General features: G+C 47.5%; 1 protein-coding gene across 1 annotated transcript in view; it reads left to right on the top strand.

Annotated features, from left to right (window-relative positions):
- Window positions 1–24,163, top strand: part of fgfr3 (fibroblast growth factor receptor 3) — a 223,313-nt gene that overhangs the window by 129,682 nt on the left and 69,468 nt on the right. Inside the window, exon 5 of the mRNA XM_041869152.2 lies at window positions 8,497–8,666. Coding sequence (XP_041725086.1) covers window positions 8,497–8,666 — 170 coding nt within the window. The remainder of the gene's footprint in view (window positions 1–8,496; window positions 8,667–24,163) is intronic.

The raw sequence follows: 24,163 nt of genomic DNA, 5'->3' as shown, positions 1-24,163 counted from the left end.
GAGAGAGTTTAACCCCCCCATGGAGCAGAGCAGGGGAGAGAGAGTTTAACCCCCCCATGGAGCAGAGCAGGGGAGAGAGAGTTTAACCCCCCCATGGAGCAGAGCAGGGGAGAGAGAGTTTAACCCCCCCATGGAGCAGAGCAGGGGAGAGAGAGTTTAACCCCCCCATGGAGCAGGCATGGTCTGGCTCTGTCTGTCTGTCTGTCTGTCTGTCTGTCTGTCTGTCTGTCTGTCTGTCTGTCTGTCTGTCTGTCTGTCTGTCTGTCTGTCTGTCTGTCTGTCTGTCTGTCTGTCTGTCTGTCTGTCTGTCTGCCTGCCTGCCTGTCTGTCTGTCTGTCTGTCTGTCTGTCTGTCTGTCTGTCTGTCTGTCTGTCTGTCTGCCTGCCTGTCTGTCTGTCTGTCTGTCTGTCTGTCTGTGTGGTGTGTCTTCTCTTGAACCACTACCCTAGTGAGGAGACATTACACACTACACACTACACACTACACACTACACACTACACATTACACACTACCTACTAAACATTACACACTACACATTACCTACTACACATTACACACTACACACTACCTACTACACACTACACACTACACATTACACATCACACACTACACATTACACACTACACATTACACACTACACACTACCTACTACACACTACACACTACACATTACACATCACACACTACACACTACACACTACACATTACACACTACACACTACACATTACACACTACACATTACACACTACACATCACACACTACACATTACACACTACACACTACCTACTAAACATTACACACTACACACTACCTACTACACACTACACACTACACATTACACATCACACACTACACACTACACATTACACACTACACACTACCTACTAAACATTACACACTACACACTACCTACTACACATTACACACTACACACTACACACTACACATTACACACTACACACTACACACTACACATTACACATCACACACTACACATTACACACTACACACTACACACTACACATTACACACTACACATTACACACTACACATTACACATCACACACTACACATTACACACTACACATTACACACTACACATTACACACTACACATCACACACTACACACTACACACTACACATTACACACTACACACTACCTACTACACATTACACACTACACACTACACACTACACACTACCTACTAAACATTACACACTACACACTACCTACTACACACTACACACTACACATTACACATCACACACTACACACTACCTACTAAACATTACACACTACACACTACCTACTACACACTACACACTACACATTACACACTACACATTACACATCACACACTACACACTACACACTACACATTACACACTACACATTACACATCACACACTACACACTACACACTACACATTACACACTACACATTACACATCACACACTACACATTACACACTACACATTACACACTACACATCACACACTACACACTACACACTACACATTACACACTACACACTACCTACTACACATTACACACTACACACTACACACTACACACTACCTACTAAACATTACACACTACACACTACCTACTACACACTACACACTACACATTACACATCACACACTACACACTACCTACTAAACATTACACACTACACACTACCTACTACACACTACACACTACCTACTACACATTACACATTACACACTACACACTACACACTACACATTAAACATTACACACTACACACTACCTACTAAACATTACACACTACACACTACCTACTACACATTACACACTACACACTACACACTACACATTAAACATTACACACTACGCACTACACACTACACATTAAACATTACACACTACACACTACCTACTACACACTACACACTACACATCACACACTACACACTACACATTACACACTACACACTACACACTACACACTAAACATTACACATTACACACTACACACTACACACTAAACATTACACACTACACACTACACACTAAACTATGTTTACAGGGTTAGATCTGTGCTCCTTAACTATGTTAACAGGGTTAGACCTGTGCTCCTAAACTATGTTAACAGGGTTAGACCTGTGCTCCTAAACTATGTTAACAGGGTTAGACCTGTGCTCCTAAACTATGTTAACAGGGTTAGACATGTGCTCCTAAACTCTGTTAACAGGGTTAGACCTGTGCTCCTAAACTATGTTAACAGGGTTAGACCTGTGCTCCTAAACTCTGTTTACAGGGTTAGACCTGTGGTGCTGAGCTATGCAGCATTGCTGACTCTGGCAGGAGAGCAGAAGCCGGAGGTAGTGCGCAGGGCAGTGCTATGCCACCGCTGGGCCGTCTCTGTCTAGGGCCCCCAGGGACCAGGGGCAGTGCTATGCCACCGCTGGGCCGTCTCTGTCTAGGGCCCCAGGGACCAGGGGCAGTGCTATGCCACCGCTGGGCCGTCTCTGTCTAGGGCCCCAGGGACCAGGGGCAGTGCTATGCCACCGCTGGGCCGTCTCTGTCTAGGGCCCCCAGGGACCAGGGGCAGTGCTATGCCACCGCTGGGCCGTCTCTGTCTAGGGCCCCAGGGACCAGGGGCAGTGCTATGCCACCGCTGGGCCGTCTCTGTCTAGGGCCCCAGGGACCAGGGGCAGTGTGCCTTCAAAGAGCTCTCTGTAATCTGAATCAGATCTGCCAGTGTTGCTGCTCGGCACTCATGCTCCACCCCCCAACTCTGCTCCGCTCTCAGGCTCCACCCCCCCCAACTCTGCTCCGCTCTCAGGCTCCACCCCCCCCAACTCTGCTCCGCTCTCAGGCTCCACCCCCCCAACTCTGCTCCGCTCTCAGGCTCCACCCCCTGTTACATAACCCCTTACCCCCTGTTAAACTGACCCCTTTTACACTACCCGCCATTATTGTTGGACCTAACCAACCAAGCTGACACCAGCACTTTTCAAAATAAATCATTCAAATGAACAATATCATGAACCAATCAAAGGACTCATATTTACAACATTGAAAAAAACGAAACAAAATCCCAAAGCCGACTAAATTGCTATCTGACCCTAAACAGAGGATATGAATTGGCTGATTATCTCTACTCTGTCAGAGATACGAAGCAGAGACAGATCCTTACCAAGTACAGGCTGAGTGACCACCAATTGGCAATAGAAACCGGCAGACATAAAAAGACATGGCTACCCAAAGAGGAGCGTATATGTGGTCACTGCACGACAGGGGAGGTAGAAACAGAAATGCACTTTCTTCTTTACTGTGATAAATATTCCTCACAAAGAGATTCATTATTCACAGAAATGACTACATTTATTCCAAATTTTAACTTATTAAATCCAGAGGAAAAACTAATGGGCGAAGGAGCAATGGCTCCTCTTGCAGCCAAATATATATTTGCCTGCCATAGCCTGAGGGACACTGGATAATAACATCTGCATAGTAAACAGTAACTTACTTAGTATTATTATTATAACTATTATTGTTGTGATTATTATTCTAAATAGTAGTGGTACGGGTAGTAGGGGTGATGGTAATGATATCAGTTTAATGATGGTGGTGGTAGTAGTAGTAGTAATGATGATGGTAGTAGGGGTGATGGTAATGATATCAGTTTAATGATGATGGTAGTAGGGGTGATGGTAATGATAGCAGTTTAATGATGGTGGTAGTAGTAGTAGTAATGATGATGGTAGTAGGGGTGATGGTAATGATATCAGTTTAATGATGGTGGTAGTAGTAGTAGTAATGATGATGGTAGTAGGGGTGATGGTAATGATATCAGTTTAATGATGGTGGTGGTAGTAGTAGTAGTAATGATGATGGTAGTAGGGGTGATGGTAATGATGGCAGTTTAATGATGGTGGTGGTAGTAGTGGTAGTAATGATGATGGTAGTAGGGGTGATGGTAATGATATCAGTTTAATGATGGTGGTAGTAGTAGTAGTAGTAATGATGATGGTAGTAGGGGTGATGGTAATGATAGCAGTTTAATGATGATGGTAGTAGGGGTGATGGTAATGATATCAGTTTAATGATGGTGGTAGTTGTAGTAGTAATGATGATGGTAGTAGGGGTGATGGTAATGATAGCAGTTTAATGATGGTGGTGGTAGTAGTAGTAGTAGTAATGATGATGGTAGTAGGGGTGATGGTAATGATATCAGTTTAATGATGGTGGTGGTGGTAGTAGTAGTAGTAATGATGATGGTAGTAGGGGTGATGGTAATGATATCAGTTTAATGATGGTGGTGGTGGTAGTAGTAGTAATGATGATGGTAGTAGGGGTGATGGTAATGATAGCAGTTTAGTGATGGTGGTGGTAGTAGTAGTAGTAATGATGATGGTAGTAGGGGTGATGGTAATGATATCAGTTTAATGATGGTGGTGGTAGTAGTAGTAGTAATGATGATGGTAGTAGGGGTGATGGTAATGATATCAGTTTAATGATGGTGGTGGTGGTAGTAGTAGTAATGATGATGGTAGTAGGGGTGATGGTAATGATAGCAGTTTAGTGATGGTGGTGGTAGTAGTAGTAGTAATGATGATGGTAGTAGGGGTGATGGTAATGATATCAGTTTAATGATGGTGGTGGTAGTAGTAGTAGTAATGATGATGGTAGTAGGGGTGATGGTAATGATATCAGTTTAATGATGGTGGTGGTAGTAGTAGTAGTAATGATGATGGTAGTAGGGGTGATGGTAATGATATCAGTTTAATGATGGTGGTGGTAGTAGTAGTAGTAATGATGATGGTAGTAGGGGTGATGGTAATGATATCAGTTTAATGATGGTGGTGGTAGTAGTAATGATGATGGTAGTAGGGGTGATGGTAATGATATCAGTTTAATGATGGTGGTAGTAGTAGTAGTAGTAATGATGATGGTAGTAGGGGTGATGGTAATGATAGCAGTTTAATGATGGTGGTAGTAGTAGTAGTAGTAATGATGATGGTAGTAGGGGTGATGGTAATGATAGCAGTTTAATGATGGTGGTAGTAGTAGTAGTAGTAATGATGATGGTAGTAGGGGTGATGGTAATGATAGCAGTTTAATGATGGTGGTAGTAGTAGTAGTAGTAATGATGATGGTAGTAGGGGTGATGGTAATGATAGCAGTTTAATGATGGTGGTAGTAGTAGTAGTAGTAATGATGATGGTAGTAGGGGTGGTGGTAATGATAGCAGTTTAATGATGGTGGTGGTAGTAGTAGTAGTAGTAGTAATGATGATGGTAGTAGGGGTGATGGTAATGATAGCAGTTTAATGATGGTGGTGGTAGTAGTAGTAGTAATGATGATGGTAGTTGTAGTACTGATGTAATGGTGAGGATGACAGTTAGTTAGTTAGTTAGTTAGTTATAGTTTCATTTTCCGTATTTAGCCTTTTATATTTATTATATTTCTACTATTGACTGTTACCATTATTATTATTATTATTATTAATATATTTATTAATTTATTATTTACTACCATTTTATATTATTATTTTTTATTTTATTTGTTATGTTATTATAATGTTTATTGTATACATTGTTGCTTTGGCAATATTGACGCAATGTTTTTCATGCCAATAAGCAGCTTGATTTTGAATTTGCCAGAGAGAGACAGCGAGAGAGTTTCCACAAAATGAGGTGGAAACTGAGCTGCACTTCCTAACCTCCTGCCAAATGTATGACCATATTAGAGACACATATTTCCCTCAGATTACACAGATCCACAAATAATTTGAAAACAAACCCAATTTTGATAAACTCCCTTATCTACTGGGTGAAAAACACCAGTGTGCCATCACAGCAGCAAGATTTTTAACCTGTTGCCACAAGAAAAGGGCAACCAGTGAAGAACAAACACCATTGTAAATACAACCCATATTTACTTCTGAGTGTAATGTTTACTGTTAATATTTATTGTTTATTTCACTTTTGTTTACTATCTACTTCACTTGCTTTGGCAATGTTAACATACGTTTCCCATGCCAATAAGGCCCTTACATTGAATTGAATTGAATTGAGAGAGAGAGAGAGACAGAGAGAGAGAGAGAAAGAGAGAGAGAGAGAGAGAGAGAGAGAGAGAGAGAGAGAGAGAGAGAGAGAGAGAGAGAGAGAGAGAGAGAGAGAGAGAGAGAGAGAGAGAGAGAGAGAGAGAGAGAGAGAGAGAGAGAGAGAGAGAGAGAGAGAAAGAAGAAAAAAGAAAGAAAGAAAGAAAGAAAGAAAGAAAGAAAGAAAGAAAGAAAGAAAGAAAGAAAGAAAGAAAGAAAGAAAGAAAGAAAGAAAGAAAGAGAGAGAGAGAGAGAGAGAGAGAGAGAGAGAGAGAGAGAGAGAGAGAGAGAGGGGGAACATTAGTAAACCCTTTAGAGCATGTGAAGGCTGGCAATATATTATTAATACTCCCTGCTGTTGTCAGAGAGGGACTCACCGGCTAGCGAAGAGAACCCAGCTGACACACGCACTGCCACCTTAAAAGGGAAATCTTCACCAGTCCTCTTCTTTCTTTCTCACTGCTTCTTTACCCCTTCTGTCTCCCCTCTCTCTCTCTCCCGTCTCCACTCTCTCTTTCTCTACTCTATTTCTCTACTCAATTAAATTCAAATGGCTTTATTGGCATGGGAAACATACACTGGTCCCCCCTTTGCTGCTATAACAGCCTCCACTCTTATGGGAAGGCTTTCCACTAGATGTTGGAACATTGCTGCGGGGACTTGCTTCCATTCAGCACGGTGGCATTGTCATGCTGAAACAGCTGTTGCCATAAAGTTGGAAGCACAGAATCGTCTAGAACGTCATTGTATGCTGTAGCGTTAAGATTTCCCTTTACTGGAACTAAGGAGCCTGAACCATGAAAAACAGCCCCAGACCATTATTCCTCCTCCACCAAACTTTACAGTTGGCACTATGCAATGGGGCAGGTAGCGTTCTCCTGGCATCCGCCAAACCCAGATTCATCTGTTGGACTGCCAGATGAATAATGGCGCTGGAGGGAATGGCTGACATTTTACGGGCTCCTATCCAACTGTGCTACATTGACCCCCCCTTGTTTTTACACTGCTGCTACTCACTGTTTATTATCTGTGCATAGTCACTTTACCTCAACTAACCTGTACCCCCGCACATTGACCTGGTACCGGTTCCCCCTGTATATAGCCTCGCTATTGTTGTCATTTTGTGTTACTTTTTATTTTATTTTTTACTTCAGTTTATTTAGTGAATATTTTCTTAACTCTATTTCTTGAACTGCATTGTTGGTTAAGGGCTTGTAAGTAAGAATTTCACAGTAAGGTCTACACCTGTTGTATTCGGCACAAAATGTGATTTGATTTGATTTGAGATGCTGAAGCGTGATTCATCACTCCAGAGAACACATATCCACTGCATCCAATGGCGGCGAGCCAAGTGATCTTAGGCTTGTGTGCAGTTGCTCGGCCATGGAAACCCATTTCACGAAGCTCCCAACGAACAGTTCTTGTGCTGACGTTGCTTCCAGAGGCAGTTTGGAACTCTGTAGTGAGTGTTGCAACCGAGGGCATTCGATTTTTACGCGCTACGCACTTCAGCACTCGGCGGTCCCGTTCTGTGAGCTTGTGTGGCCTACCACTTCAGCACTCGGCGGTCCAGTTCTGTGAGCTTGTGTGGCCTACCACTTCAGCACTCGGCGGTCCAGTTCTGTGAGCTTGTGTGGCCTACCACTTCAGCACTCGGCGGTCCAGTTCTGTGAGCTTGTGTGGCCTACCACTTCAGCACTCGGCGGTCCCGTTCTGTGAGCTTGTGTGGCCTACCACTTCAGCACTCGGCGGTCCCGTTCTGTGAGCTTGTGTGGCCTACCACTTCAGCACTCGGCGGTCCCGTTCTGTGAGCTTGTGTGGCCTACCACTTCAGCACTCGGCGGTCCAGTTCTGTGAGCTTGTGTGGCCTACCACTTCAGCACTCGGCGGTCCAGTTCTGTGAGCTTGTGTGGCCTACCACTTCAGCACTCGGCGGTCCAGTTCTGTGAGCTTGTGTGGCCTACCACTTCGCGGCTGAGCCGTTGTTGCACAATAACAGCCCTTACAGTTGACCGGGGCAGTTGACCGGGACAGTTGACCGGGGCAGCTCTAGCAGGGCAGAAATTTGACAAACTGACTTGTTGGAAAGGTGGCATCCTATGAGGGTGCCACGTTGAAAGTCACTGAGCTCTTCAGTAAGGCCATTCGACTGCCAATGGTTGTCTATGGAGATTGCATGGCTGCTCAATTTTATACACCTGTCAGCAACGGGTGTGGCTGAAATAGCAGAATCCACTAATTTGAAGGGGTGTCCACATACTTTTGTATATATAGTGTATCTAGTTTATGTGTGAAACTAAATTCATAATGGATATTCATAGTGCTATTAATCAGGAAGTAACTCTGATACCTTCAAAGGACCAACAAACAGTCCACTATGACTAACATGCTCTCCTCTCTCTCCTGTCCAATCAGAAGGCCCGTACTGGACCAGACCGGACCGCATGGAGAAGAAGCTCCTTGCTATCCCAGCAGCCAATACCGTCAAGTTCCGCTGCGCTGCCGCCGGAAACCCCACACCCTCCATCCATTGGCTGAAGAATGGGAAGGAGTTTAAGGGTGAGCAGAGGATGGGCGGGATCAAGGTGAGTCAGACAGCCAATCAGACATTAGTAGTCAGAAGTTAGTCAACAGAGGTATACACTATACAGAGTTCTAACCAAGGAAACGTCCCAAATAGCACCCTATTCCCTATATAGTGCACTACTTTAGACCAGAGAATGGTACCCTATTCCCTATATAGTGCACTACTTTAGACCAGAGAATGGCACCCTATTCCCTATATAGTGCACTACTTTAGACCAGAGAATGGCACCCTATTCCCTATATAGTGCACTACTTTAGACCAGAGAATGGCACCCTATTCCCTATATAGTGCACTACTTTAGACCAGAGAATGGCACCCTATTCCCTATATAGTGCACTACTTTAGACCAGAGAATGGCACCCTATTCCCTATGTAGTGCACTACTTTAGACCAGAGAATGGTACCCTATTCCCTATATAGTGCACTACTTTAGACCAGAGAATGGCACCCTATTCCCTATATAGTGCACTACTTTAGACCAGAGAATGGCACCCTATTCCCTATATAGTGCACTACTTTAGACCAGAGAATGGCACCCTATTCCCTATATAGTGCACAATTTTAGACCAGAGAATGGTACCCTGTTCCCTATATAGTGCACTACTTTAGACCAGAGAATGGCACCCTATTCCCTATATAGTGCACTACTTTAGACCAGAGAATGGCACCCTATTCCCTATATAGTGCACTACTTTAGACCAGAGAATGGCACCCTATTCCCTATATAGTGCACTACTTTAGACCAGAGAATGGCACCCTATTCCCATATAGTGCACTACTTTAGACCAGAGAATGGCACCCTATTCCCTATATAGTGCACTACTTTAGACCAGAGAATGGCACCCTATTCCCTATATAGTGCACTACTTTAGACCAGAGAATGGCACCCTATTCCCTATATAGTGCACTACTTTAGACCAGAGAATGGCACCCTATTCCCTATATAGTGCACTACTTTAGACCAGAGAATGGCACCCTATTCCCTATATAGTGCACTACTTTAGACCAGAGAATGGCACCCTATTCCCTATATAGTGCACTACTTTAGACCAGAGAATGGCACCCTATTCCCTATATAGTGCACTACTTTAGACCAGAGAATGGCACCCTATTCCCTATGTAGTGCACTACTTTAGACCAGAGAATGGTACCCTATTCCCTATATAGTGCACTACTTTAGACCAGAGAATGGCACCCTATTCCCTATATAGTGCACTACTTTAGACCAGAGAATGGCACCCTATTCCCTATATAGTGCACTACTTTAGACCAGAGAATGGCACCCTATTCCCTATATAGTGCACAATTTTAGACCAGAGAATGGTACCCTGTTCCCTATATAGTGCACTACTTTAGACCAGAGAATGGCACCCTATTCCCTATATAGTGCACTACTTTAGACCAGAGAATGGCACCCTATTCCCTATATAGTGCACTACTTTAGACCAGAGAATGGCACCCTATTCCCTATATAGTGCACTACTTTAGACCAGAGAATGGCACCCTATTCCCTATATAGTGCACTACTTTAGACCAGAGAATGGCACCCTATTCCCTATATAGTGCACTACTTTAGACCAGAGAATGGCACCCTATTCCCTATAGTGCACTACTTTAGACCAGAGAATGGCACCCTATTCCCTATATAGTGCACTACTTTAGACCAGAGAATGGCACCCTATTCCCTATATAGTGCACTACTTTAGACCAGAGAATGGCACCCTATTCCCTATCTAGTGCACTACTTTAGACCAGAGAATGGCACCCTATTCCCTATATAGTGCACTACTTTAGACCAGAGAATAGACCAAAAGTGTGGACTATATAAGGAATAGGGTGCCCTTTAGGATGCAAGGTTAACTTCCTACTATGTGGTGTTTGATATATAACGGTTTGAATAAGCAACCTGCATACACATTGTTTGAAGGACAATAGTACAAAAATATAAACGCAACATGTAAAGTGTTGGTCCCATGTTTAATGAGCTGAAATATAAGATCCCAGAAATGTTCCATATGCACAAAAGCTTATTTGTCTAAAATGTTGTGCACAAATTTGTTTACATCCCTATTAGTGAGAATTTCTCCTTTACCAAGATAATCCATCCACCTGACAGGTGTGGCATATCAAGAAGCTGATTAAACAGCATGATTATTACACAGGTGCACCTTGTGCTGGGGACAATAAAAGGCCACTCTAAAATTTGCAGTTTTGCCAAACAACACAATGCCACAGATGTCTCAAGTTTTTGTGGGGGGAGTGAAGGTGTATATGTGGGGGGAGTGAGGGTGTATATGTGGGGGGAGTGAGGGTATATATGTGGGGGGAGTGAGGGTGTATATGTGGGGGGAGTGAGGGTGTATATGTGGGGGGAGTGAGGGTATATATGTGGGGGGAGTGAAGGTATATATGTGGGGGGAGTGAAGGTATATATGTGGGGGGAGTGAAGGTATATATGTGGGGGAGTGAAGGTATATATGTGGGGGAGTGAGGGTATATATGTGGGGGGAGTGAAGGTGTATATGTGGGGGGGGAGTGAAGGTATATATGTGGGGGAGTGAGGGTATATATGTGGGGGGAGTGAAGGTGTATATGTGGGGGGAGTGAGGGTGTATATGTGGGGGAGTGAAGGTATATATGTGGGGGGAGTGAAGGTATATATGTGGGGGAGTGAAGGTATATATGTGGGGGGAGTGAGGGTATATATGTGGGGGGAGTGAAGGTGTATATGTGGGGGGAGTGAGGGTGTATATGTGGGGGGAGTGAGGGTGTATATGTGTGGGGAGTGAGGGTGTATATGTGGGGGGAGTGAGGGTGTATATGTGGGGGGAGTGAGGGTGTATATGTGGGGGGAGTGAGGGTGTATATGTGGGGGGAGTGAGGGTGTATATGTGGGGGGAGTGAAGGTGTATATGTGGGGGGAGTGAAGGTATATATGTGGGGGGAGTGAGGGTATATATGTGGGGGGAGTGAAGGTATATATGTGGGGGGAGTGAAGGTATATATGTGGGGGAGTGAGGGTGTATATGTGGGGGGAGTGAAGGTATATATGTGGGGGGAGTGAAGGTATATGTGTGGGGAGTGAGGGTATATATGTGGGGGAGTGAAGGTATATATGTGGGGGAGTGAGGGTGTATATGTGGGGGGAGTGAAGGTATATATGTGGGGGGAGTGAAGGTATATATGTGGGGGGAGTGAGGGTATATATGTGGGGGGAGTGAAGGTATATATGTGGGGGGAGTGAAGGTATATATGTGGGGGGAGTGAGGGTGTATATGTGGGGGGAGTGAGGGTGTATATGTGGGGGGAGTGAGGGTGTATATGTGGGGGGAGTGAGGGTGTATATGTGGGGGAGTGAGGGTGTATATGTGGGGGGAGTGAAGGTATATATGTGGGGGAGTGAAGGTATATATGTGGGGGAGTGAAGGTGTATATGTGGGGGAGTGAAGGTATATATGTGGGGGGAGTGAGGGTGTATATGTGGGGGGAGTGAAGGTATATATGTGGGGGGAGTGAAGGTATATATGTGGGGGGAGTGAGGGTGTATATGTGGGGGGAGTGAGGGTGTATATGTGGGGGGAGTGGGGGTGTATATGTGGGGGGGAGTGAGGGTGTATATGTGGGGGGAGTGAGGGTGTATATGTGGGGGGAGTGGGGGGTGTATATGTGGGGGAGTGAGGGTGTATATGTGGGGGGAGTGAGGGTGTATATGTGGGGGGAGTGAAGGTATATATGTGGGGGGAGTGAAGGTATATATGTGGGGGGAGTGAGGGTGTATATGTGGGGGGAGTGAGGGTGTATATGTGGGGGGAGTGAAGGTATATATGCGGGGGGAGTGAAGGTATATATGTGGGGGGAGTGAAGGTATATATGTGGGGGGAGTGAAGGTATATATATGGGGGGAGAGAGGGTGTATATGTGGGGGGAGTGAAGGTATATATGTGGGGGGAGTGAGGTATATATGTGGGGGGAGTGAAGTTATATATGTGGGGGGAGTGAAGGTATATATGTGGGGGGAGTGAAGGTATATATGTGGGGGGAGTGAAGGTATATATGTGGGGGGAGTGAAGGTATATATGTGGGGGGAGTGAAGGTGTGTTGGAAAAGTGTGATGAAATGAAAGTGGTTGAAAATGTCAAAACCAATGTGTCAAAACCAATGTGTCAAAACCCATGTGTCAAAACCCATGTGTCAAAACCCATGTGCGAGCAGGACAGGAGCAGCAGGAGAGTGAGAGGTTCTTCACTTTTGTGCAGACATGGGATATACAGTGCATTCGGAAAGTATTCAGACCCCTTCACTTTTTCCACATTTTGTTACGTTACTGCCTAATTCTAAAATAGATTAAATAAATAAAAATCCTCATCAATCTACACACAATACCCCATAATGACAAAGCGAAAACATGTTTTTAGAAAAAACAGAAATACCTTATTTACATAAGTATTCAGACCCTTTGCTATGAGACTCTAAATTGAGCTCAGGTGCATCCTGTTTCCATTAAATCATCCATGAGATGTTTCTTGAACTTGGAATCCACCTGTGGTAAATTCAATTGATTGGGCATGATTTGGAAAGACACACACCTGTCTATATAAGATCCCATAGTTGACAGCGCATGTCAGAGCAAAAACCAAGCCATGAGGTCGAAGGAATTGTCCGTAGAGCTCCGAGACAGGATTGTGTCGAGGCACAGATCTAGGGAAGGGTACCAAAAAATGTCTGCAGCATTGAAGGTCCCCAAGAACACAGTGGCCTCCATCATTGTTAAATGGATGAATTTTGGAACCACCAAGACTCTTCCTAGAGCTGGCTGCCCGGCCAAAGAACCAATAACCCGATGGTCACTCTGACAGAGCTCCAGAGTTCCTCTGTGGAGATGGGAGAACCTTCCAGAAGGACAACCATCTCTGCAGCACTCCACCAATCAGGCCTTTATGGTAGAGTGGCCAGACGGAAGCCACTCCTCAGTAAAAGGCACATGACAGCCCGCTTGGAGTTTGCCAAAAGGCACCTAAAGACTCTCAGACCATGAGAAACAAGATTCTCTGGTCTGATGAAACCAAGATTGAACTCTTTGACCTGAATGCCAAGCGTCACGTCTGGAGGAAGCCTGGCACCATCCCTACGGTGAAGCATGGTGGTGGCAGCATCATGTCGGGATGTTTTTCAGCGCCAGGGACTGGGAGACTAGTCAGGATAGAGGGAAAGATTAACGGAGCAAAGTACAGAGAGATCCTTGATGAAAACCTGCTCCAGAGCGCTCAGGACCTCAGAATGGGGCGAAGGTTCACCTTCCAACAGGACAACGACCCTAAGCACACAGCCAAGACAACGCAGGAGTGGCTTCAAGACAAGTCTCTGAATGTCCTTGAGTGGCCCAGCCAGAACCCGGACTTGAACCTGATCTGACATCTCTGGAGATACCTGAAAATAGCTGTGCAGCGACGCTCCCCATCCAACCTGACAGAGCTTGAGAGGATCTGCAGAGAAGAATGGGAGAAACTCCCCAAATACAGGTGTGCCAAGCTTGTAGCGTCATACCCAAGAAGACGCAAGACTGTAATCGCTGCCAAAGGTGCTTCAACAAAGTACTGAGTAAATGGTCTGAATACTATTGTGATGTCACGAGAGGCTGTGTCCTGGAGGGACGTTACATCCCCCTGAGGTGGCTGCAAACCCAGACAGCTATGGCTCCATCTGCTGGTATGGTCGGGAACTCCAACCCTCTATGGCCAATCTTCCCACGCAGCTGAAACCAATCAGGGGCTGATGGGCTGGAGTTGTTTTGAAGGGAAGAGACACGGTCTGGAGTGTGGGGTCTGGGAAGAAGAGAATTGTGTTATAATTTCGTTAGTTGCCGAAGACGGTTAATAAAATCCTTGTTTTGGTTGAACCTGGTCTCCCTGCACTACTTGGGCAATCCCGATGAAAGCTGTGTAGCCTCTCGTGACATCACAGATGGTGGAGAATACGGGCACGCTCAAGCGGTAATAGTGCATGTCAGAGGAGGATACCGAAGGTTTGATCACCCAGTTTTCCAAGCTGGCCGTAGGCTCCCCGCCGACTGAAATGGAGGACATATTGAAAGCCCTTGTTGCTGGCCAGCAAGCCCAGATGCAAACAAACGTGGCTCTCTTGGAGGAGCAAAAGAAAGCCAACCTTCTGAAGGCAGAGGAATTGCAGTTGCAGAGACAGAGGGTGGTCCAAAATACCCGCCCAATAAAGGCAAGTGACTTTATATCTAAGATGGGAGCTACCGATGACATTGAGGCATACCTGCATGCATTTGAGGCCACGGCCACTAGGGAAGCCTGGCCCAAGCAACAGTGGGTTGGTCTGTTAGCCCCCTTTCTAACCGGGGAAGCGCTGAATGCTGTCCGGGACCTGGGCCCTGACCAGGTTACTGACTATGATGCCCCTGAAGTCTGAGATCCTCAGCAGATATGGACTCACAAAGTTTGGTATGGCCCAGCGCTTTCACAGCTGGACCTTCCCTACGAGACCAACCTCCTCGGGCGCAGATGCATGAACTTGTCCGAATCGCAAGGAAATGGCTGGATCCGCAGAGGAATACAGCAGCGGCGGTGGTGGAGGCCGTTGTGGTGGATCGTTACCTACGCGCCCTGCCTTATGAGGCAAAACGGTTCATCAGTCAACAGGCCTTGACCACGGCTGATCTGACCGTGGAAGCTGTGGAAAAGTACCAGGCCACAGCGGAGATGCTGAATGCTTCCCGAAAAGACCCCAGGAGTGCGGCCCCACCACAAATGAAAAGAACCCGTCCACAGGACCCCAAGGTCTCGAACCCAGCCACGTCAGGACTTATCCCGGCTCCAGGGGGAGCCAGAAACCAGGCGGGTCCAAGAAGAGTACACCAGGAGGGGGAAACTCGACAGTGTTACCGGTGTGGGGAGATGGGACATATCTCCTGGCAGTGTGGGAAACCAGCCGATGAACCTATGCCCACTGCGGAGTCCTCCAGCTCAGCACCCACACACCGTTTTGCCTCGCTCTTGGGAGTCGTAGATGGCGGCCCAGATCGACCCCCACCTGGCCGGTAACTGTGAATCACCATGATGTGGAGGCCTTACTGGATTCTGGTAGCCGGGCCACCCTGGTGCGTAAGGATTTGGTGGGCCCAACGTGTCTGACCCCGGGGAAAGTCCTCCCAGTTTCCTGTGTCCATGGGGACACCAGAGAATACCCCATTACTGAACTTACAATGACCAGCACACGGGGAACCATACACCCGACGGCGGGGGTGGTTGATTCCCTCCCCGTCCCTGTCCTAATTGGACGAGACTGCCCAGCCTTTTACCCACTCTGGAGAGAGTCTCAGGAGAGGATAACCCGAGTACCTCGGAAACGGAGAGGCAAGACTCATGCTGGGAAGGCTCCGGTGCAATCCTCCGAATTACTCACTCCCGCCCGGGCTCTGATAGGGATGGCAGGTGCCCAGACCGACACAGAGACGGAGCTACAGAATCTGGACAAAGAACTGTCTGGTCTGAAGGGGACCGCTGAGAGGTATTGTTTGTTAAAGCAACAGTTAGACATGAAGACAGAAGAGTTAGATATCCTCCAGGCTAAACTCCAACAGAGCTCCTTCCCTAAGCAACAGGAGGAGCTGGAGAGGCTGCGCAGGACCATCGAGGAGTGTGAGGAGACCCTGCGCAGTAGTAAGGAGGTCCAGAAGAAGGCAGAGGAGAAGTACAAGGTGTTGGAGAACAAGATGAAGAATGCGGAGGCAGAGAGAGAGAAGGAACTGAAAGCTGCTCAACAGAAGCTAAACTCTGCTAAAACCAAGGCTGATGCGTTCAGTAAGAAACTCAAGGAGAGACAACAGGAGGCTGAGTCCCTGGTCCTAGAGGTGGAGGAGTTGAAGAGAGAGCAGGCTGGCAAGCACCACGGCAATGCGGACGCCCTCTCCCGGCGTGATGCCTTCTTCGCTGCCTTTACCCCGACGAGGACGTCGGTCCCGAGGAGGGGGATGTGTGATGTCACGAGAGGCTGTGTCCTGGAGGGACGTTACATCCCCCTGAGGTGGCTGCAAACCCAGACAGCTATGGCTCCATCTGCTGGTATGGTCGGGAACTCCAACCCTCTATGGCCAATCTTCCCACGCAGCTGAAACCAATCAGGGGCTGATGGGCTGGAGTTGTTTTGAAGGGAAGAGACACGGTCTGGAGTGTGGGGTCTGGGAAGAAGAGAATTGTGTTATAATTTCGTTAGTTGCCGAAGACGGTTAATAAAATCCTTGTTTTGGTTGAACCTGGTCTCCCTGCACTACTTGGGCAATCCCGATGAAAGCTGTGTAGCCTCTCGTGACATCACACTATGTAAATGTGATATTTCGGTTTTTGATTTTTAATAAATTAGCAAATATTTATATTTTACCAAGAAGGAGAGTGAGGAAAATAATCCTGCAGAAACAGTAAATGTGAATTATGTGGATTATAATCAAGGGAAAATGTTTGTAGGAGTTGATACATTTTTTGTTAGGGAAAATCAAGTATGACATTTTAAAGTGGAAATTACTAACTTTAGAAGCCTTTTTAAACCTCAAATACACTACAACCCATGTCTCCATCCCCTTCTGGTGGCTCAATAGATTTAGAAGGCCATTGTCAGGTTGTCACTGCCCCACCCTCACCCAGCCACTGGCAGATGAACTCATCACAGGCAGATGTCAGGTGGAGGGGGCAGAGGGGGCAGAGAGAGGGCAGGGAGAGGGCAGGGAGGGGGCAGAGAGAGGGGGCAGAGAGAGGGCAGAGAGGGGGGCAGAGAGGGGGGCAGAGAGAGGGCAGAGAGAGGGCAGGGAGGGGGCAGAGAGGGGGCAGAGAGAGGGCAGAGAGAGGGCAGGGAGGGGGCAGAGAGAGGGCAGAGAGAGGGCAGAGAGAGGGCAGAGAGAGGGCAGAGAGGGGGCAGAGAGAGGGCAGAGAGAGGGCAGAGAGAGGGCAGGGAGGGGGCAGAGAGAGGGCAGGGAGGGGGCAGAGAGAGGGCAGAGAGAGGGCAGAGAGAGGGCAGAGAGAGGGCAGAGAGAGGGCAGAAAGAGGGCAGAGAGAGGGCAGAGAGGGGGCAGAGAGAGGGCAGGGAGGGGGCAGAGAGAGGGCAGAGAGGGGGCAGAGAGAGGGCAGGGAGAGGGCAGAGAGAGGGCAGGGAGGGCAGAGAGGAGGCAGAGAGGGGGCAGAGAGAGGGCAGGGAGGGGGCAGAGAGAGGGCAGAGAGGGGGCAGAGAGAGGGCAGAGAGGGGGCAGGGAGGGGGCAGAGAGAGGGCAGAGAGAGGGCAGAGAGGGGGCAGAGAGAGGGCAGAGAGGGGGCAGAGAGAGGGCAGGGAGGGGGGCAGAGAGAGGGCAGAGAGGGGGCAGAGAGCAAGAGGCAGAGAGGAGGCAGAGAGAGGGGGCAGAGAGGGGGGCAGAGAGAGGGCAGAGAGAGGGCAGAGAGAGGGCAGAGAGAGGGCAGAGAGAGGGCAGAGAGAGGGCAGAGAGAGGGCAGAGAGGGGGCAGAGAGAGGGCAGAGAGGGGGCAGGGAGAGGGCAGGGAGGGGGCAGAGAGAGGGCAGAGAGAGGGCAGAGAGAGGGCAGAGAGGGGGCAGAGAGAGGGCAGAGAGAGGGCAGAGAGAGGGCAGAGAGGGGGCAGAGAGAGGGCAGAGAGAGGGCAGAGAGAGGGCAGAGAGAGGGCAGAGAGAGGGCAGAGAGGGGGCAGAGAGAGGGCAGAGAGGGGGCAGGGAGGGGGCAGAGAGAGGGCAGAGAGAGGGCAGAGAGAGGGCAGAGAGAGGGCAGAGAGAGGGCAGAGAGAGGGCAGAGAGAGGGCAGAGAGGGGGCAGAGAGAGGGCAGGGAGGGGGCAGAGAGAGGGCAGAGAGGGGGCAGAGAGAGGGCAGAGAGGGGGCAGAGAGGGGGCAGGGAGGGGGCAGAGAGAGGGCAGGGAGAGGGCAGAGAGAGGGCAGAGAGAGGGCAGAGAGAGGGCAGAGAGGGGGCAGAGAGAGGGCAGAGAGAGGGCAGAGAGAGGGCAGAGAGAGGGCAGAGAGAGGGCAGAGAGAGGGCAGAGAGAGGGCAGAGAGGGGGCAGAGAGAGGGCAGAGAGAGGGCAGAGAGAGGGCAGAGAGAGGGCAGAGAGAGGGCAGAGAGGGGGCAGAGAGAGGGCAGGGAGGGGGCAGAGAGAGGGCAGAGAGGGGGCAGAGAGAGGGCAGAGAGAGGGCAGCTGACGTGTAGCAGCTCTGGGCTGGGGGGAATAGAGGTCAGGCTAACAGAGGGAACACATGGAAGAGGTTCATTATCTTAATAATCAATGGTACATATCTTAATAATCACTAAATACATTTTAGTCATTTAGCAGACACTCTTATCCAGAGCGACTTACAGTTAGTGAGTGCATACATTATTTAATTTTTTTATTTTTCATACTGGCCCCCCGTGGGAATCAAACCCACAACCCTGGCATTGCAAACGCCATGCTCTACCAACTGAGCTACATCCCTGCCGGCCATTCCCTCCCCTACCCTGGACGAATTGTGCGCCGCCCCACGGGTCTCCAGGTCGCGGCCGGCTACGACAGAGCCTGGATTCAAACCAGGATCTCTAGTGGCACAGCTAGCACTGCGATGCAGTGCCTTAGACCACTGCGCCACTCGGGAGATATATATCATTATAGTCAATGGTAGATATCTTAATCACTAAATAGTCACTGGTAGATGTGTTAATAATAACTAAAAAGTCACTGGTAGATATCTTATTATATACTGGGTGGTTCGAGCCCTGAATGCTGATTGGCAGATAGGCGTTGTGTATCAGACCGTATACCATGGGTATGACAAAACATGTATTTTTACATTGGTAACCAGTTTATAATAGCAATAAGGCACCTCGCGTTGCGTCGTGCGAAAGAACATCCGTTAGCCGTGGTATATTGGTCATACACCACTCCCCCTCGTGCCTTATTGCTTAAATAATCACTCAAATGTAAATAGTCACTGGTAGTTTTTTATTTTTTAGGGGGTAGATCAGCTTTAATATTGCAGATAGATTGTGGCTTCCATCAATGTAATTGTCTGCATCATTTCCAATCCCCCATATATACAGTGAGGGAAAAAAGTATTTGATCCCCTGCTGATTTTGTACGTTTGCCCACTGACAAAGAAATGATCAGTCTATAATTTTAATGGTAGGTTTATTTGAACAGTGAGAGACAGAATAACAACAAAAAAATCCAGAAAAACGCATGTCAAAAATGTTATAAATTGATTTGCATTTTAATGAGGGAAAATCAGTATTTGACCCCCTCTCAATCAGAAAGATTTCTGGTTCCCAGGAGTCTTTTATACAGGTAACGAGCTGAGATTAGGAGCACACTCTTAAAGGGAGTGCTCCTAATCTCAGCTTGTTACCTGTATAAAAGACACCTGTCCACAGAAGCAATCAATCAATCAGATTCCAAACTCTCCACCATGGCCAAGACCAAAGAGCTCTCCAAGGATGTCAGGAACAAGATTGTAGACCTACAGAAGGCTGGAATGGGCTACAAGACCATCGCCAAGCTGCTTGGTGAGAAGGTGACAACAGTTACTTCCCCTTCCGGGATGGCTACAAGGCCCTCCCCCGCCCTCTCTTCGGCAAATCAGATCAGATCACGACTCCATTTTGCTCCTCCCTTACTATAGGCAAAAAGTCAAACAGGAAGTACCCGTGCTAAGGTCTATTCAAAGCTGGTCTGACCAATCGGAATCCATGCTTCAAGATTGTTTGGATCACACGGACTGGGATATGTTCTGGGAGCCTCTGAGAATAACATTGACGTATACACGGACACGGTGACTGAGTTCATCAGGAAGTGTATAGGGGATGTTGTTCCCACGGTGACTATTAAAACCTACCCTAACCAGAAACCGTGGATAGACGGCAGCATTCACACAAAACTGAAAGCGTGAACCACCGCATTTAACCATGGCAAGGTGACTGGGAATATGGTCAAATACAGACAGTGTAGTTATTCCCTCCTTAAGACAAACAGGCAAAACGTCAGTACAGAGACAAAGTGGAGTCACAAATTAACGGCTCAGACACGAGACGTATGTGGCAGGGTCTACAGACAATCACGGATTACAAAGGGAAAACCAGCCACGTCGTGGATTCCGACGTCTTGCTCCCGGGCAAGCTAAACACCTTCTTCGCCCGCTTTGAGGATAACACAGTGCCACTGACGCGGCCCGCTCCCAAGGACTGTGGGCTCTCGTTCTCCGTGGCCAACGTGAGTAAGACATTTAAGCGTGTTAACCCTCTCAAGGCTGCCAGCCCAGACGGCATCCCTAACCGTGTCCTCAGAGCATGCGCAGACCAGCTGGCTGGAGTGTTTACGGACATATTCAATCTCTCCATATCCCAGTCTGCCGTCCCCACTTGCTTCAAGATGCCCACCATCAAAGGTAACTGAACTAAATGACTATCGCCCCGTAGCACTCACCTCTGTCATCATGAAGTGCTTTGAGAGGCTAGTTAAGGATCATATCACCTCTACCTTACCTGACACCCTAGACCCACTTCAATTTTCATACCGCCCCAATAGATCCACAGACGATGCAATCGCCATCGCACTGCACACTGCCCTATCCCATCTGGACAAGGGGAATACCTACGTCAGAATGCTGTTCATTGACAATAGCTCAGCCTTCAAAACCATAGTACCCTCCAAGCTCATCATTAAGCTTGAGGCACTGGGTCTGAACCCTGCCCTGTGCAACTGGGTCCTGGACTTCCTGACAGGCCGCTCCCAGGTGGTGAAGGTAGGAAACAACACCTCCACAAGGGTGCGTGCTCAGCCCCCTCCTGTACTCCCTGTTCACCCATGACTGTGTGGCCACGAACACCTTCAACTCAATCATCAGGTTTGCAGACGACACAACAGTAGTAGGCTTGACTACCAACAATGACGAGACCGCCTACAGGGAGGAGGTGAGGGCCCTGGCGGAGTGGTGCCAGGAAAATAACCTCTCACTCAACGTCAACAAAACGAAGGAGCTGATCGTGGACTTCAGGAAACAGCAGAGGGAACATGCCCCTATCCACATCGATGGGACCGCAGTGGAGAAGGCGAAAAGCTTCAAGTTCCTCGGCGTACACATCACTGACCATCTGAAATGTTCCACCCACACAGACAGCGCAACAGCTCCTCTTCAATCTCAGGAGGCTGAAGAAATTCGCCTTGGCCCCTAAGACCCTCACAAACTTTTACAGATGCACAATTGAGAGCATCCTGTTGAGCTCTATCACCGCCTGGTACGGCAACTGCCCCACCCGCAACCGCAGGGCTCTCCAGAGGGTGGTGCAGTCTGCCCAACGCATCACCGGGGGCACACTGCCTGCCCTCCAGGACACCTACAGCACCCGATGTCACAGGAAGGCCAAAAAGATAATCAAGGACATCAACCACCCGAGCCACTGCCTGTTCACCCCACTACCATCCAGAAGGCAAGGTCAGTACAGGTGCATCAAAGCTGGGACCAAGAGACTGAAAAACAGCTTCTATCTCAAGGCCAACAGACTGTTAAATAGCCACCACTAGCCAGCTTCCACCCGGTTACTCAACCCTGCACCGTAGAGGCTGCTGCCCTATATACATAGACATGGAATCACTGGCCACTTTAATAATGGAACACTAGTCACTTTAATAATGTTTACATACTGCTTTACTCATTTCATATGTACAGTGGGGAGAACAAGTATTTGATACGCTGTCGATTTTGCAGGTTTTCCTACTTACAAAGCATGTAGACGTCTGTAATTCTGATCATAGGTACACTTCAACTGTGAGAGACGGAATCTAAAACAAAAATCCAGAAAATCACATTGTATGATTTTTAAGTAATTCATTTGCATTTTATTGCATGACATAAGTATTTGATACATCAGAAAAGCAGAACTTAATATTTGGTACAGAAACCTTTGTTTGCAATTACAGAGATCATATGTTTCCTGTAGGTCTTGACCAGGTTTGCACACACTGCAGCAGGGATTTTGGCCCACTCCTCCATACAGACCTTCTCCAGATCCTTCAGGTTTCGGGGCTGTCGCTGGGCAATATGGACTTTCAGCTCCCTCCAAAGATTTTCTATTGGGTTCAGGTCTGGAGACTGGCTAGGCCACTCCAGGACCTTGAGATGCTTCTTATGGAGCCACTCCTTAGTTGCCCTGGCTGTGTGTTTCGGGTCGTTGTCATGCTGGAAGACCCAGCCACGACCCATCTTCAATGCTCTTACTGAGGGAAGGAGGTTGTTGGCCAAGAGCTCACGATATATGGCCCCATCCATCCTCCCCTCATTACGGTGCAGTCGTCCTGTCCCCTTTGCAGAAAAGCATCCCCAAAGAATGATGTTTCCACCTCCATGCTTCACGGTTGGGATGGTGTTCTTGGGGTTGTACTCATCCTTCTTCTTCCTCCAAACACGGCGAGTGGAGTTTAGACCAAAAAGCGCTATTTTTGTCTCATCAGACCACATGACCTTCTCCCATTCCTCCTCTGGATCATCCAGATGGTCATTGGCAAACTTCAGACGGGCCTGGACATGCGCTGGCTTGAGCAGGGGGACCTTGCGTGCGCTGCAGGATTTTAATCCATGACGGCGTTGTGTGTTACTAATGGTTTTCTTTGAGACTGTGGTCCCAGCTCTCTTCAGGTCATTGACCAGGTCCTGCCGTGTAGTTCTGGGCTGATCCCTCACCTTCCTCATGATCATTGATGCCCCACGAGGTGAGATCTTGCATGGAGCCCCAGACCGAGGGTGATTCACCGTCATCTTTAACTTCTTCAATTTTCTAATAATTGCGCCAACAGTTGTTGCCTTCTCACCAAGCTGCTTGCCTATTGTCCTGTAGCCCATCCCAGCCTTGTGCAGGTCTACAATTTTATCCCTGATGTCCTTACACAGCTCTCTGGTCTTGGCCATTGTGGAGAGGTTGGAGTCTGTTTGATTGAGTGTGTGGACAGGTGTCTTTTATACAGGTAACAAGTTCAAATAGGTGCAGTTAATACAGGTAATGAGTGGAGAACAGGAGGTGCTTCTTAAAGAAACTAACAGGTCTGTGAGAGCCGGAATTCTTACTGGTTGGTAGGTGATCAAATGCTTATGTCATGCAATAAAATGCAAATTAATTACTTAAAAATCATACAATGTGATTTTCTGGATTTTTGTTTTAGATTCCGTCTCTCACAGTTGAAGTGTACCTATGATAAAAATTACAGACCTCTACATGCTTTGTAAGTAGGAAAACCTGCAAAATCGGCAGTGTATCAAATACTTGTTCTCCCCACTGTATATACTGCATTATTTTCTACTGTATTTTAGTCAATGCCACTCCGACATTGCTCGTCCCAATATTTATATATTTCTTAATTCCATTCTTTTACTTTTAGATTTGTGTGTATTGTTGTGAATTGTTATATACTACTGCACTGTTGGAGCTAGGAACACAAGCATTTCACTACACCCGCAATAACATATGCTA

The sequence above is a fragment of the Coregonus clupeaformis genome, unplaced genomic scaffold (assembly GCF_020615455.1).
Source record: "Coregonus clupeaformis isolate EN_2021a unplaced genomic scaffold, ASM2061545v1 scaf0060, whole genome shotgun sequence".
NCBI lineage: Eukaryota > Metazoa > Chordata > Actinopteri > Salmoniformes > Salmonidae > Coregonus > Coregonus clupeaformis.
Note: the sequence above shows the minus strand (reverse complement) of the source record. Positions and strands in the feature narration are given on the sequence as shown.